We start from the raw sequence: 15,205 nt of genomic DNA, 5'->3' as shown, positions 1-15,205 counted from the left end.
GCACCAAAGCAGCTTTGTTTACGCCGTAGCTTGCTAACATCAGCGTGTGAAGAACTGATTGTGGTGTGAAGCTCATTGGACTCTTTGGATTTGAAAAAGTGCCATATAATTAGAGGCCATTAAACAACAGGATACATCAGTCTCATTTCCTTCAGCTCATCACTGACATGGAATAATTGAAATCTCCTTTTATTTGTTTTCTCAAAATGTTGCACAGCTACTGTAAAAATAATATCAACAAAACAACATGGAACCAGTCACAGTGTATGATAGTAACAATAATCATGACTTCACAAAGCCTGGCGGTACAGTACCTCACCACATGCATTTTCCGGCATTGCTGTGCATACACAGAAACACAAACAGACACAACAGTCACAGCAGTTATAACAGTGTTTCATCATAGTTCATGGCACAGTTCGTCATACATTCAGTAATAAGATATACTCTGCAGGGGGTGCTACTTTAAGACACCAGCTAGGCCAATTAATGCAAATGGGACTAACAAAACAACGCTTGACAAAACTGGTGTATTTTCACACCATTACACATGCAGGCATGATGATTTTAACAGTCCGAGCTCTAAGAAGGTCTTCCTTGGCACTGCAACTCGTACAATAGCTTATTGAAAATGTCAGCTTATATCATCACGGTCATATGCAGCACGCATCACTACATCTACGCAGTTAAGGATATTGATGAGTTTCTCTGTTGCTTTATAAGACAAAAAAAAAACTGGATAAAGAGGTATTAGATACAGTAATGACCTTAGAACAGACAGGAATTTATATTTCCTCCCAGCTAGCAGCTACAGATACTTCCAGTTCTGCACGGTTCTGTGCAATGAATGAAACATTAAGAGCTTTAACAGTTTCAAGCCTTCACATCTTTTTATTTTTGCTTCTAAGCACAGGGGAGGAGTTTAATTAAATGCAAGGTTGGATATTATGTGTCAAAGCATTTGTTTGAGTTACCTGTGTGAGGCAGAGAACACCCAAAGCCATTTTCTGAACAGAAAGCGAGACATGTGTGGAGCTACACCTGTTCCTGAGTATGTCTTTAAATTTCTGCTCTGAACTCTACAGTCTGAGTCTTATTAAGTTTTTATATATACTGAAGTCAAACTCTGAAGCTTTGGGCCTTATAACTTAGTTATGTATGTTGAAACAGTTGTGTGTGTACATATATCTATATTAGGGCTGAAAAAAATCTATAAGATTAATCATGATTAATTGATTATTGTCTTATAATCGTCAACTAATTTAGCAATTGATTAATCGTTGACTGGAGTATAGAGACTATAAAATGTGCCCTTAGCTGACAGACAACCCACCTTGAGCAGCGCCTATACCAATATTCTAAAAACAAAAAAAAGTAAACATTTTGCATTTAAGAAAAAAATCTTCTTTTTGTGTCAATCTCCACTATCAGAACTCATTAAATGGAAAAGCATTAATTTCATATGGTTAAAAAGTCTTCTCTAAGGAACCATTGCTTACTGATTAACAATTGATTAATCAAAAAAAGTAACCAACAGGTTAATTCAATTTGCTAAATAATCCTTAGTTGCAGCCCTAATATATATATATATATATATATATATATATATTCTTTTTTTTATGTTTATATTTAAATATACAACTAAGGTAAACTCTAGGGTGGGTCCAGTTGCAGATTTTGACACTGCTGTTGTGATACGTTAAGCTAAATGTCTTTTTTGCTGTTATTCACCGTACAGCAGAATATGTCAAACTGTCTCTCCTTCTTGTTCTGTAATGTTTTCTAACAGTAACCAGGTCAGGATGAATGCACTTTAGAGTCAGCTGCTGCTTCTCTGGAACACTTGGAGCATTTGGTTCCGGTCCGGTGTGGCATGGTGAGGAAGCCTGTTGAAGTCCTGCTTCTTAAGACAGAGTGCAGCTGTCCTGCATGTTTCCCACATACAGATTTTGGGCCTCCATAGCAGGGAGGCATCTCCACAGAAAAACAGATGATTTGTGTGTGCATTTGTACAGATATGTCATTTTTTTGTCCTTTTACTGCAAAACATCTGTTGCTTTGCTTTCTTGGAAATCTGTTGATTTCCAAGAAGTTTTCCTTTTCTTGTATCTGTTGTGTGCATGAATACAGTTGCATCGTGTGTAAAGCAGCAGCGAACAAAGGATCCAGCCGCTGTATCCAGACTCTTCCTCAAGTAAAAAACTTGCAGTTTGTAGAGTCAATAACACAGTAAGGTGTGCACTTGAGGAAACCATAAGACCTATAAATGTAGGAGAAAAGTTCCAGATTATTGTCATTTATCAAACAACAACATGGTATCAAAAACAAAGTACAGTTCATAATTTTTTTTACTTGTACTTTGTGTTCACACTCTCATCAAAGTGCTTTCCAGCATTATTTCTTTAGCCCTAAGTTAAGTTTTTCTTTGGATTTTGGTGGCTTTTATGCACTTTGTTTAGTTGAATCTGACAATAACAGCCCTGATTTACTTATAAATGAGTAAATGTCTGCCCCCAAAATCAATATTTTGTGTAGATGAACAGTCTATGAAAGTGGTAGTTGTTAGCAACAAGAAAAAAAAGGTCACCTTCTAAGTTAACAATTTTTTGTGGTTTAAGCTCAAAAGAAAATAAGTAGGAGAGTTCCAATGTAAGGGTAAAAATGCTTATCCATGCTTATCCCAAGCTGTCCCTAACCTTAGTTTCTGGAAAGAAACTGATCTGAACTGCAGCTGTTAAGCAGGGAGAGCTTGACGTTGTAAGTTTTGTTCAACAGAGGAAAGGAGTCCGTGGTTTTGGAGAAAACAGACCATCATGACATACAGCAGCTCCAAATGATCGCAGATGCATTGAGAAGGTGAGTAGGCATGAGCCGGCAGTAAAGTGCACATTGCAGACCAAGCGAGGAAAGTGGATGACATGGGAGGGGAGGGAGCTGTGAATAGAAAACTCTTGGAGGAAGGTTTTAGGCATGGAAGCATTTCACCCCAGCTTCATCTTTCAGGCTACGTATAAAATAAGCCATCTCCATCTAATCACAATCAATAATATGGAGAATATCCCACATGCTCCCTTTGCTTTTATCCTGCAACCCTGAGATACTGTGGGGGGCTGTACGACGCTTGCAAGGCTGCTTCTCTTAGTGGCACAACTTTGTTCTGAAGCCCCTGTTAGCTGCGCTGGAGTTGAGATGGATTAAGATCAATGTCCTTCATCCTCCATCAAGCCATGCTGGATCTGTGAAAGGATTCAATCAGAAAGGGTGCAAAGCCAACCAATGGCCAGGTAATGTTGAGCAACTGCCAGTTCAAAGCAACAAGAAACTGGGGGATGACAATAGATGTGAAGATCGGCAACACAGATCTAGGACACGATATCATGCTCTGGTCCTCCTCAGTAAACTCTGTACATTGTAGAGCTCACAGTTCCTTGGGAGGAGGATGTGGAGGAAACCTTATAAAAGCAACAGCCTTAAGTACTCCAAGCTTGGCCAATGAAGGCACTTTTTGAAGCTTTAAAAGTCTTGGGATACAAGCTCTAGACCCTATCCAGTTCACTTGAAAAGTGTTGTTCAGAGATGCAATCTGTCTACTTCAAGTAAACCTGNATCTGTCTAGTTCAAGTAAACCTGAACTATTCTAGATAGGTTATGTGTCTATACAAAAAGGAACCTGATAGAATCATGTTATATACACCAAGTGTCCCTCCTGATAGTGTTTACATAGTACTTTTTGAGGATAAAATAGAGTTTTAGCACTGGAAACCATGAGCAGACATAAGCAGATGTGTGCAGCATCTACTGGTAATACAGTGGAAATATCAGAATGCTGGACGGAGACGACTGATGCAACAATCAAATAGAGCCTGACTGCAGAGTCCTGCATGGGTCTGATTTTTCAAAACTGTATCCGACCCGACCCGTTACCTGCAATTATCCTCATCTAAAACCTGGCCATGAACGCACGGACCCATAAATAATAAAGTGCGACCCAAGCCATGATCACAAAGTGTATACACAGCCATCAAAAATAACAGAGACAGTAAAGAACATTTCCACACGCTCACATCCAGTAGGCGCTGGGCTCACAGATTAACGACTAAATTGGCCAAAGTAAGAAGGTTTGCCTCGTGGCTTAGAAAAAAAAAAAAAAAATCTCTCATCTGGATATATAAATAAGTTTCACTGATACTGTAATTCTATGATACCCGCATTTTGTTAATTTATACTCGGGCCCCCATCTATGAAATAGTATGGGGCTTTTTCTACCCGTAGATGTAGGTTTTCTACGGATACCCTCTGCTCTGCCTGACTGACCCAGACCATCCTGTAATGCCTGACAGTGAAATGACAGCTCAGCGCAATCGAAGACCAAAGTATTTTAATAAAATAAAGCGTTCAACACTAAGTTCTAGCGAATCTTCCCAATAGCCTTTTATTAAACTTTAAGAAAAAAGAAAATTGACATTTCTGTCAGACTCAAACAGGGGCACAGCAAGGTAAGACATATTTAAATGAATAAATAGTCATAAGCCCAAACTGTTTAACCACTTGATGCCCTTTGTTTCAAATAAGCAACAAGCCATTTGTATTACTACACAGCCAAAATAGCATGTGCATTCCCTCAGTGCCAGTAATTACACATTCAGTGTGAACCTAGGAACCTTTAGCAAGGTGTTGTTTCATTACTGGTGTAAATGTTGTCACAAATTAAACATATTTCTATTTATTTTGAAATAATACAAAATTTTGACATTTCAAACTACAAGTTAAAGGTAAAACGTTTTTTTTAATATATTTGGGTATCAAGAGGTTAATTGGAATGAACACAACATAAATATTTTAAAATGCTATTTTTCGGTATGGACATTTTTAATTGAGCAATGAATTTAATCTGATCTCTGGGTTCTAGCAGCTGTGACAGAAAACTGCCCCCGGAGTCAATAACTCTATTTATAATATTGTTTTTACGGTACTTAGACTGTACAGAGTGTGAATAGCATTACTTCCATGCTATCAGTATTAATAAGGATGTTTACCAAAGCATCCATCAGCTCAAAGTACTACTTGAGTTCATCTTGGAATCAAATATATATGTATATTTTTTTGCATTTCTTCATTCTGGATATTTCTTGAATTTCACAACTTCGCTGGGAGGGGCTAACTCCCTTGACCCTTTTACTTCCTATTTATCTCCTGCGTACAGTTTTGTACTTTCAGTCACTGGGCTTTACATACTAACCCGTTAAGAAAAAAAAAATTGTCAAACACAAATATAACAAATAATACGGCAGCAGGACTTTGTAATCTTTTTGAAAAAACTCATATGCATCCAGAGTGAGCTACTGGCTTATAGATGAAAACATATCATAAAACTTGACCCTTTATGTGTTGATTTTTTTTAATGTCTGAATAATTTACAATGAACACAAGTTGTGGTGACCTTAAAAAAACAATGTTTTAAAATCAGCTTTAAGAAGGCAGAAGTTTTTGGTGAAAAGCATCAAAATCCAAAGAAACACTTTGGAAAACCGTAAAGAAACGTTAAGAAATACTGATCCAGATCTATTAGAAAAAATTTCTCTCATTGGCCACAAAATGTAAATTAAAGCTAACTGACTGAATTCTGCTGCACAGTGCTGTAGACCACAGCTATGTTTTATTATACTCACCCTGGAAGATATGAGTTGCATGTTTGGTATCCAAAGTCTTTTCCATCACACTCTTCAACCCCATCATAGCGGTATCCGTCTCCACAGTAAGCATGTTTACACTCTACAGTAAGATGAGACAACAGGCGTGTAGAGGTCAGGTTCTACGGACACATCAATGTACAACTGAGGAGCCTGTTTAAGACCTTTTCAAGTAGACTTACTGACACAGCCATCTGTAACAACTCTGTTCCGGTCGTCACACTCCTCCCCGTTGCTGATCTGCACTATCCCATCACCGCAGTAACCCTCATCGTCTGGTGCATTTTCCATGGACTGGAAGGGCGTCATCTGGAATGGAAAAGTCTTTTGCAGAATTTTTGTGAGTCGAACCACATTCTGTGAGCTCAGAGAGGAAACATTTGGAGAAAATGTCTGCATTTACAGATACCTGGATTGGCAGCCAGCCATCAATGTCTTTAAAATAGAGGGATCTCTGGTCTTTTCGGAATGCAAGGGCATTGTCAGTGTGAAGCCGATCCAGTTCTTCCTCATTACTCACCACGAATATCTGAAATGAAACAAAAAAGGTGGTGTACTCACAGGTTTTCTAAATTTCATGCAGTTTCATTGTTGAGTTCAAGCACTAGATAACTTTAACATGAACAAGTGTATATCCAAGACATGAGTATGTTTAAATCCCAAATGCACACTCCTTTAGAAATATTATAATGCAATTAATGACTAAATATTTAGATAGAAAACAGGTATATCTGCAATGTATTACAGTACTTTGCAAAAAACGTTAATCACTTTTTTTACACATTGTCTGGTTGCAACCTCTACCTCACATCTTATTTTAGTGATTTAATGTGACCAACCAGTAGTGTATTCATTTGACGTGTGAAAATAATGAAACATGTCTTTTGCATTATTTGCAGGTAAAAATAAAAAAAAAATACCTTAAAGGCATTTTAGTATAGGCCCCTTTACCCTGAAAGTACCAAAGAAGTAAAAAAAAAAAAAAAACACTAGGAAGTTTTTTCAACATTTTCATTTGAAAAAGCTTCCTGGATGGGAAGCAATAAATCTTCAAACTTGAAAAACAAAGTCCAGTTGTTTTTTTTTGTTTTTTTTACTTTTTAAATTTTTTTTGGAATGACTATGACCTGGTTGACTGAGAAACTTCACCAGCATACTCTGAAAGTATTTAGTAAAATTGAGTGCCTCAAGGAAAACACTGCAAATTATATTGAGTGCAGCATCTCCATGATAATGCATGGTAAAGGCTGCATCATACTGTGTGGATGCTTCTTCAGCAGGGAGAAGGAGCATAATTGAGCTTAATGCAGGGTAATGCAACAAGAAAATTAGTTGTGTGGAGCAAAGGTTCACCTTCCAGTTCCATCTTTCTCTTAAAATCAAACTAAAATACATTTTTGAGGTACACATGCTTTTTAAAGGCCTCTTTATATCTAAAGGGAATAATTTCTTAAAACATTCGACCAAATTTTTTTTAGATACTGTGCTTCAGTGGCAACATTTTTACTCACCACAGGCACTTTGGCATAGGTTCCTGTGTGGGGATAATCATCATACGGTGAAGCACTGAGGGAGCTGCAGCTACACTTCCCAGGGGGACCGGGTGGACCTCGAGCACCTTTTGTCCCAACCATATAGAGTCCTGTAAAAAAAAAAAAAGAGGTGTTTGATCTGCAGAGAAAAAACACATATGCACACAAGACTAGTTTCAAATAGAAACACGAGTTAATTAGGTTAAAAAAACAAGATTTCTGCATTTGGTGCACAGAAACATTTTGCTCTCTGAATCATCTAAAACAAACCCACAACTAGGAGAGCAGGGATGAGGACGTGATTTCAATAAATGTCACTTTGATTATGCGGTGACATAATATTTTCTAAGCTGTGGGGGAGGTCTGCCATGTGTAAACTTACTTTAGCCACACGATGTCATCATCACATCCTCAAGTTTCAGCTAGAGAGATCTGATTTCTTTGCTGCTATATACGAGTTCTGGGGATTCATCGTTTATTGCTCTGTCTTTGCTGTCTGTTTCTAATTGCACTCTGTCTTTAATCCCTTTTCAACAAAAAAAAAAAAAAAAAAAAACAAAAAAACTTCCTTTGACATAAATGTTGTGTAAATTCATTGAGATACATGTTAATTCAAGAGAGATTTGAATCTGCTGGCAAAAATACCTGCGGCAGGTAAACCAGGAGGTCCAGGGTGACCAGGAGATCCCTGTGGACCTGTAGGTCCAATTGGACCAATTTTTCCAGGGTCTCCTTTCTGTCCCTAAAACAGCAGTGGAGAGATTTACAAAAAACATTTACATATGTTCAGAAATGTTGAGACAACTTTAAAAATGCATTGTCGCTAAAAAGCACATAAAATAACCAAACTGCCATTGATTAATGTGTGACAAATGTTTTTGTCACCTCTAACAGAAACTTTTCTTTATTCCCTACACTGAAACATTTTTCTCTGTGTTTTATTTGTCTTTTCTTTCTGGTATCTGTGTGCAAACACAATATCTTCTTCTTTTTTTATTAAGTCCTCACCTGTTTTCCTCTTTTTCCAGGACGGCCTGTAGGTCCTCTGTTTCCTGAGATCCCAGGCTCTCCTTTTGGACCCATTTCACCCTTCAAAACAAATCATATATGCATAAAAATATATATATTTTTCTAATTAGTCAAATATTCAAAGCTGAACTCCTAAGAGAACAAGGTGTAAACCTCTGCTTGTTAGAATACCTTTTGTCCTAGCATTCCTGGGAAGCCAGTAGCACCCTGATGATAGGGGGCGGAAGGAACCATGAACTCTTATTTCATACAGAAGACTGATGCAAATCTATACTGATTAATTTTACTCACCTTGTCTCCTTTAAGACCAAGCTCACCACGATCACCTCGAGAACCCTAAAGGAGAAGAAGCAATCTTAGATGGCTTAAAATCTCCTGAGTGAAAAATAACTAAACTCCTTTCTTACCTTTTCCCCTTTGTATCCAGGTAAACCCTGGGATTAAAGGCATTTAAAATAATGAGGTAACACTGAACAGAAATGGGAAAATAAGCAACAATGTGTGGTTGATATACAGATCATACCCTTGGCCCCATTGGTCCTCTAGATCCAGGCAAACCCATCAAACCCGGGTCACCTTTCCCACCCTGAAAACATGAAGAAGTCTCATTTTTGAAAGCACGTCCAAATCTACTATTCAATTAAACTTTCAAAGCTTTTCTCTGTGCTTCCCATGTTATTTACAGCAATGCAAAAGTATTCATATCCCAGTTTGGAGAAGAAAAGTTATAACTCATTTCATAGACTGGATGTTGGTGTTTAGTGGAGGTTAGTTTGCTTCTACTGATAGCGTGCGGACCAAAAAGTTTCAGCTTTGTCTGACCAGAGCAGCTTCCATATGTTTGCTGTGTAAACTACTTGCTTTGTGGCAAACCAACCTTTTTAAGGCTTTCTTCTTGTTTGTCCTCCATCAAGAACAATGTTGTAGGACTTATATATGTCCTGTCAGCATATATTTCCACCAGATCTGTAGATCTCTGCAACCCCTCCAAAGACACTATGGGCCTCTTAGAATATATTTATTTTGTTTATTTATTATTAGGATCCCCATTAGCTGTGCTTTACACCCAGCTACTCTTCCTGGGTTCCACATCATTAAAATACAGTATACAATGTAAATTCATGAACATGTTTGACAGATGAAAAATATCATATACATATCAATAAGAATGAACATTCATAGAACATTCATATAATATATATAGCGTTTGTAGGTCTGCAATTAGGCCACACCTTTCCATTTACAGAATATATATATTGAAACTGCTCTGTGTTGAAAGCCCAAAAGGGGTTATTGTGATACAGTTGAATAGTCATTTGTCTTGACTTCTGAAAGGTGTGGGTTTGACTCCACTCCTTCTCTAAGTGTTCCCCTGGGTAAGGCATTAAAATCCTCAAATTTGTGTTTTTCTGGGTATGAGTTAATGGAAAAGAGGTAATGAAGACTAAAGTGCTTTAAGTTGTTAGTAATTCTAAGAAATTCAATATAAATTCACTATTTGGTTTTTAGTCCTAATTTTGTATAAAATCAATCAAAATCTTAATTCCAAATCTGTCTGTTTTGCAACTTGATTTTAACTATTCTTTTTCTTTATCAATTTTTAAAACCGTTTTCCCTATTTTTCACATTTAAGCGCTGTTTTTTCCTCATTATCACAACAAAATGTGAATAATTTCAAGAGATATGCCTACTTTTGCAAGCAGCTGAATAAATGATATAATGTCTTATAAGGTCTGACTTACTCACTTTGTCCCCAGGTGGTCCTGGCAATCCTGCAGGTCCCTGTTTCCCTGGAAGCCCAGGAGGCCCTGTCCGACCCTGATGTGACACATCATCTTTATAAATCTATAAAATCAGGACTTTTAATGCTGCTTTGCTTTAAACGTTTGAAAAAAAAAAACCGAGGGAGAAAGAGGTCTATTAACATCATTGGATTGACAGGCAGCACATCTGTCCAGCCCTGCTGCACATGTAGAGGCAGAATAGCCTTAACGAGCACTGTCACTTTGCTCTCTCTAATTAAATGATGGCTGTATATAGAACCGAGATTCTTTGCTTGTTGGGAATAAAATGATTAATGATCTGGCTGAAGCACTAAGCTAAATTGCACTGCAGTGCTGCAAACCTGCTCAGTAAGGGGCTGCACTTACTGCTCCACCACAACAGCAACATTTCAAAGCTTCTGCTTTGAAATGTTGCTGATGTGGTGGAGCAGTTCTGCTTTGTAAGAAAACAACAAACAAAACAACATCCTAATTTTTCCTTAAAACTCTGCATTTCTTCAAGCTAGGTGGTGAATCACGAAGCTGCTTGAATCTGCCACTGTGCATTAGTTAGGCAGTTAGCCTCAGCAGCCCTGCATCCTCTGCACCCTGACAGCCTGCCTGCTCTGCCTCCTATCAAGGTTGTTCTTGCACTCAGTTGCTCTCTTGATGTAAGCTTGCTTGCACGCAAGGCAGGGGATGCTTTGTATCTCATTTTTGAGGAAATCCACTTACAGCAGCAAAGCATACGGCATGATTAATGGGGAGTCTCACCTTTTGCCCAGGTCTTCCGATTTCTCCCTGACAACAGGATGTGAAGGAGGGGACAAGGACAGAAGGCACTTAATGGACTTCCCAAAAGCATTTTTCAGTCATGTGCAACAGGTCGATTAAATCTTTGTTTTCAAGAATAATGACAAGATAAGGGAATCCAATAACTTGCTTACTTTTTCTCCTTTAGGTCCTCTCATCCCAGGAAATCCAGGGGGACCCTTGTTAACATAAGAAACCACAAAATAATTGGTTATAAATCATATAGATAGTCATCTAAATTAGTTTTACTGTCCGCAACATGCTTCTTGGAGAGCAGAGCTGCAGTTTTAATTAGCCGAAGGCTGGCTGGTCTCTATTGATTCAAAAAGTGCCTCATGGGTCTTTTGATAGACTGAATTGCAGACTAGTTTGTGGTGTAAGCAGAAGCCTAAACAACCGTCTGAGGTAAGCTGCCTTTTACTTACTGAAATTCTAATTTCTCAACAGCACTGGTCTGGCCAACAACTGCAGCAAGAATGTTTTTATATCCCTCGTGATTTGAAAACACAAAGGCATGGGTTGGTAATCCCTGGAATTTACGCAGCACCACACGTCTTTCCAGCTCCTCGGACAGTTTCTGAGAACGAAGCGTGGCACACTGGCCAGCAGTGGAAAAAGGTTATTTATGTCACAGCTAAATGTGGAGCGTTAATAGACTGTTGTGCTGGAAGGGCCAGAGAAATCCCCATCCCACCCTGCAGGAACTATCAAGTTGGAGAGGAAATTGGGGCAATATGGGACATGAAGTGGTTGTTTGGTAAAGCCACATAATTGATCATGTCTTAAGTAGGATGAGGTAGATTTCTTGGAAATGTTTAATGGCAATGACGAGGTCCAGAAGATTTGGTTATTTACCTGAGGTCCAGGCGGTCCAGCAGGGCCAGGAGGTCCCTGGACACAGGTAGAACCTTTACTCTTATGACCAGACTCACTGCCATGATGGGAGCTTTCCTCTTCCTGTAAAATATGAGTTTCGCTGAATTAACATAACCTAAACAAAAGGCCAGGAGAACTGTAGGATCAAATAGTGCTAAAAACCTGCCCAGCAAGGGGCAAAAGAAACACATGGATCCATATGACTTTAATCATATAAACAACTTGATATTCCACAATAGAAAGTCACATGACTCACAAGCGTGTGGCGGCGCCAAAGTGAAGGGGGTGGAGGAAAGAGTGGGGGTGGTGGAGGACTCAGTAAACAGCACGGGTTAAATCTCTTCTGCTGCTCCGGGGATCTGAGAGCTGAGCACACGTACATGGAGTCACAAATTACACCAGAGGTTAAAAAGTTCTCAAAATCTGTCAAGTTCATGTGCTTTTCTAAACGTTACGCCAACATCCAACCTCCCTAATATCAGCCTTCGTTTTTTCCTACCAGATCTTCTTCCCACTGGTCAGACATTTTCTTACACATCAGCAACATTTTACTGCTAACTGAAAAAAAATAATCTGAACAGCGGCAATTTGTGCTACTTAGTGACTCTTCTGTCCAACTAGTTGGAGCAGAATTCCTGCAGGTTAACCAGAGGGATCAATAAGTTGCACAAATTTTCAATCTATGGTTTTTAGCATATTCGCCAACAAGACCAAACAAGTGGACAAATATGTGATGTTAGTCAGTAATTCTAGAATTATAGCCACTATTAAACTACTGACACTATACAGACAACTAGTTTGTCCAGAAATGTCACTACTCCAAGAAAAAGTGCACTAGGTGACTAATTTGAGTCTTGAGTAGACCATCAATGTCTAGAGCCCTAAAAAATGTCTACTAGTGAGCTAGTGCACTAAAATGTGGACACTAGTTTAAGGGAAACATTTTTAACTGCAGTTATTCAATGGCTAGTCAAAAGCAAAAATAAAAAGTCAGCTATTCCTGGCTGGCATATGTCTGACCTTAAATGTTGAAATGTGGATTAGATTTGGTTGAAACAATGTTGGTGGAAGTTTTAACTTTGAATAAATGTTAAAGCAACATTTAATATGAAATACTTGTAAAAAAAAAAAAAAAAAAAAGTTAGCAAAATACAAATCAAGGATTAAATTTCAACTTAAATCAACATGCTATGCCTTTTATATTCATTTCTCATGTTTAATTTTTTACAGTATCTAATGTTTGTAAATGTATTGTCTCAAGCCATTCAGGATACAAATATAAGGTACCTTAAAATTGTCTATTTTGCAGCTTAAAATTGTCATTTGCACAAATTGCAAATAAGCCATTGAAACGTTGATTCATCTTTCAAAATCAACACATAATCCAAAATTGACTCCACCCATGACGTTTAAAAAGTGAATATACGCTGACATGCCAGCTGGGTTAGAGCTTAGCTTCAGTTAATCAACTCGTTCAAGCTCTTTATAAGCCAATATTGTGGTTAACAATATTTTATCTAATTGACTAGGAGTGCTCAAAAATAATACTAGTTGACATAACTGAAGCTGTATTGGGTTACAACAAAAAAATGTCAACTGCTTACCAAGTTGCATCAACTAGTACAGGTAAAAAATGCCTATAACTTGATAAGTAACGCTGAAATTTTATTAATATCAAAGCCTAGATGTGAACTGGCAAACTAGGTTAGGTAAATTCTAAATTTAAATTAGTCAAGTAGTTTATCTTTACATTGATGTCTTCTTTTCAAAAAATTTGTTGAATTCCTACTAATTAAGATTTAAGTGCTGTTTGGGGTTAATGCAAGGCTTGTGTTTGCTATTAGACGTTTGTTCATATTATTTTAGTTTAGAACTAACATAAACAAGCTTTTTCTACTAACGTCCACCTTAGAAACCTCATGCACAGTACAAGTAAATAACACAAAGCCAGGTGCCAAACCATACATTTTAAAATATTATCTTTTCGACAAGCTAGTCAACAACAAAATCTTATCAGTTAAATAACTGGCCTCAAAAACTCTAACATGTTTATTATGTGACATGAGTTTTTACCCTCAAGTTACCTTTTGATACTTGATTTTAATTAGTTTTTTTTTTTTTTTTTTTATCTAAAAAATTACCATTTTGGATGTGAGAGATTAGTTGTGCAGCATATTTAGTCACTAGTATAATTCTTCTTTGGACAAAAGTCGCACTAGTTTGCAAAATGGTTTTTTTTTTCTGATTGTGCACAAGTAATAGAATGCCACTCGTTACCTTTTGCAAATTTTAGGAAGAAATTAAACACCTAGATTGTTCGTTAGTAGAGGCAATATGACATGCTAAAGATTTTGCATCCATGCTATTGCACTGCTGGAGCTAAAATAAATCTACAACTTGGTAAGTTTAGGCTAAGAAAAGCTCTCCAGTTGACTAGTTGCATTGCTTTGGGTCTCCATGTTAACAAGATAATCAAACCTGAAATCTAGTAATCTAATGCGCCATCTTCTGGGTTGTTCTAGTCATCAACAAGCCTTCTAGTCAGCACTACTATGGCAGCACATTCACTTGCTTGTTAAACTTCCACCCTGTCAGCTGTATAACAGTAGAATTACCAGTGTTGTTTTTTAAACTATTGCTGCCAAATATAGAGGTAATGTCAGCAAACGTCTAACTGCTGCAGAGTGTTTAAAAAGTGTGAACTGATCCTAAGTGTTTTGGTAAATATCTGACAAGAGGGTACAAGGTGCACAAGCAGCATAAGCAACATGAAAACAGGTGCTAAATATGAAATCATGACACCCAGATACAGATCTGAAGTGCCTCTCACAGACCGACTGAAGCTGCTCTCACTATTTATAGAGGCATTTACAGTCTACCTCAAGGGAAACAGGAAAATCAAAACAAGTCTTCATTATGATGAGGTCACTGTGAAACTCACAATCGGGGCTTTCAGAAGCTCACAGCACCTGTGTCATGCACACGCTGGTGCACCCAAACACTCACACAGCCTACATATGTGCATGTGTTTGAAATCCTCCTACCTGCTGGGAATGACAGGAAGCTTTCCAGAAATGAGGACTGAGCCAGGCAATAAGAAAACCACAGTGGCAGACACAGTCCAATTGTAAGAAGAGTCATGCTGCCTTAGAGAGTTGCCCGACTTTATGTCTGAACCACAGCAGCCTTGAAACTCAGCCTTTTTTCCCCCTCAGCTCCTCTCCTCTCCGTCCTCTCCCTCTGCTCCCCTCCCACTCTGCCTGCTCCTTCTGTTGGTTTCCCTTACGCCTTCACAGGAGGGTACGCTGACCAATGCCCATTAAATCTTTCCTTCACATCAGTGTGCTCTAAAATTACAGGAGACAGCACACCAGCTGCCCTAGTGCCAATATTAGACCTCTACTACTGTAGGGGGGTCTTATTGTTGTTTCCACTCCTCTGTAGGGAGTCGTAATAAAGACAAACACACAATCTGCTTCCCTACAAATAGAACAGCTAAAAT

General features: G+C 38.2%; 1 protein-coding gene across 2 annotated transcripts; it reads right to left on the bottom strand.

Moving 5' to 3' along the window:
• Window positions 1-1,601: 1,601 nt before the first annotated feature.
• On the bottom strand, window positions 1,602-14,996 carry LOC107102995 (acetylcholinesterase collagenic tail peptide-like). Of its 2 annotated transcripts, none has more exons than XM_015402599.1 (17): window positions 14,748-14,996; window positions 11,960-12,069; window positions 11,683-11,784; window positions 10,962-11,006; window positions 10,789-10,815; window positions 9,998-10,069; window positions 8,775-8,837; window positions 8,659-8,685; window positions 8,543-8,587; window positions 8,423-8,458; window positions 8,231-8,311; window positions 7,868-7,964; window positions 7,202-7,332; window positions 6,100-6,219; window positions 5,873-5,999; window positions 5,670-5,772; window positions 1,602-2,260 (listed from the first exon to the last, which is right to left on the bottom strand). In XM_015402599.1, the coding sequence occupies exons 1-17, from the start codon at window positions 14,842-14,844 to the stop codon at window positions 2,191-2,193; spliced, it is 1,353 nt and encodes a 450-aa protein (XP_015258085.1). In that variant the 5' UTR covers window positions 14,845-14,996; the 3' UTR covers window positions 1,602-2,190. The 2 variants fall into 2 exon arrangements, with proteins under 2 accessions (XP_015258085.1, XP_015258015.1); XM_015402529.1 differs by having other exon boundaries at window positions 5,873-6,014; window positions 14,748-14,992.
• Window positions 14,997-15,205: the final 209 nt, after the last annotated feature.

This window comes from Cyprinodon variegatus, unplaced genomic scaffold, assembly GCF_000732505.1.
Source record: "Cyprinodon variegatus isolate N-32 unplaced genomic scaffold, C_variegatus-1.0 Scaffold2, whole genome shotgun sequence".
NCBI lineage: Eukaryota > Metazoa > Chordata > Actinopteri > Cyprinodontiformes > Cyprinodontidae > Cyprinodon > Cyprinodon variegatus.
Note: the sequence above shows the minus strand (reverse complement) of the source record. Positions and strands in the feature narration are given on the sequence as shown.

Bases quoted from the DNA above. Each gene is read 5' to 3' on its own strand.
- LOC107102995 (XM_015402529.1), bottom strand. From the start codon at position 14,844: ATGACTCTTCTTACAATTGGACTGTGTCTGCCACTGTGGTTTTCTTAT. The intron at 8,459-8,542 runs GTGAGTAAAATT...CCCTATCATCAG, and splicing joins TTGGTCTTAAAGGAGACAAG to GGTGCTACTGGCTTCCCAGG. The intron at 7,333-7,867 runs GTATTTTTGCCA...TTTTTTTTACAG, and splicing joins TCCTGGTTTACCTGCCGCAG to GACTCTATATGGTTGGGACA.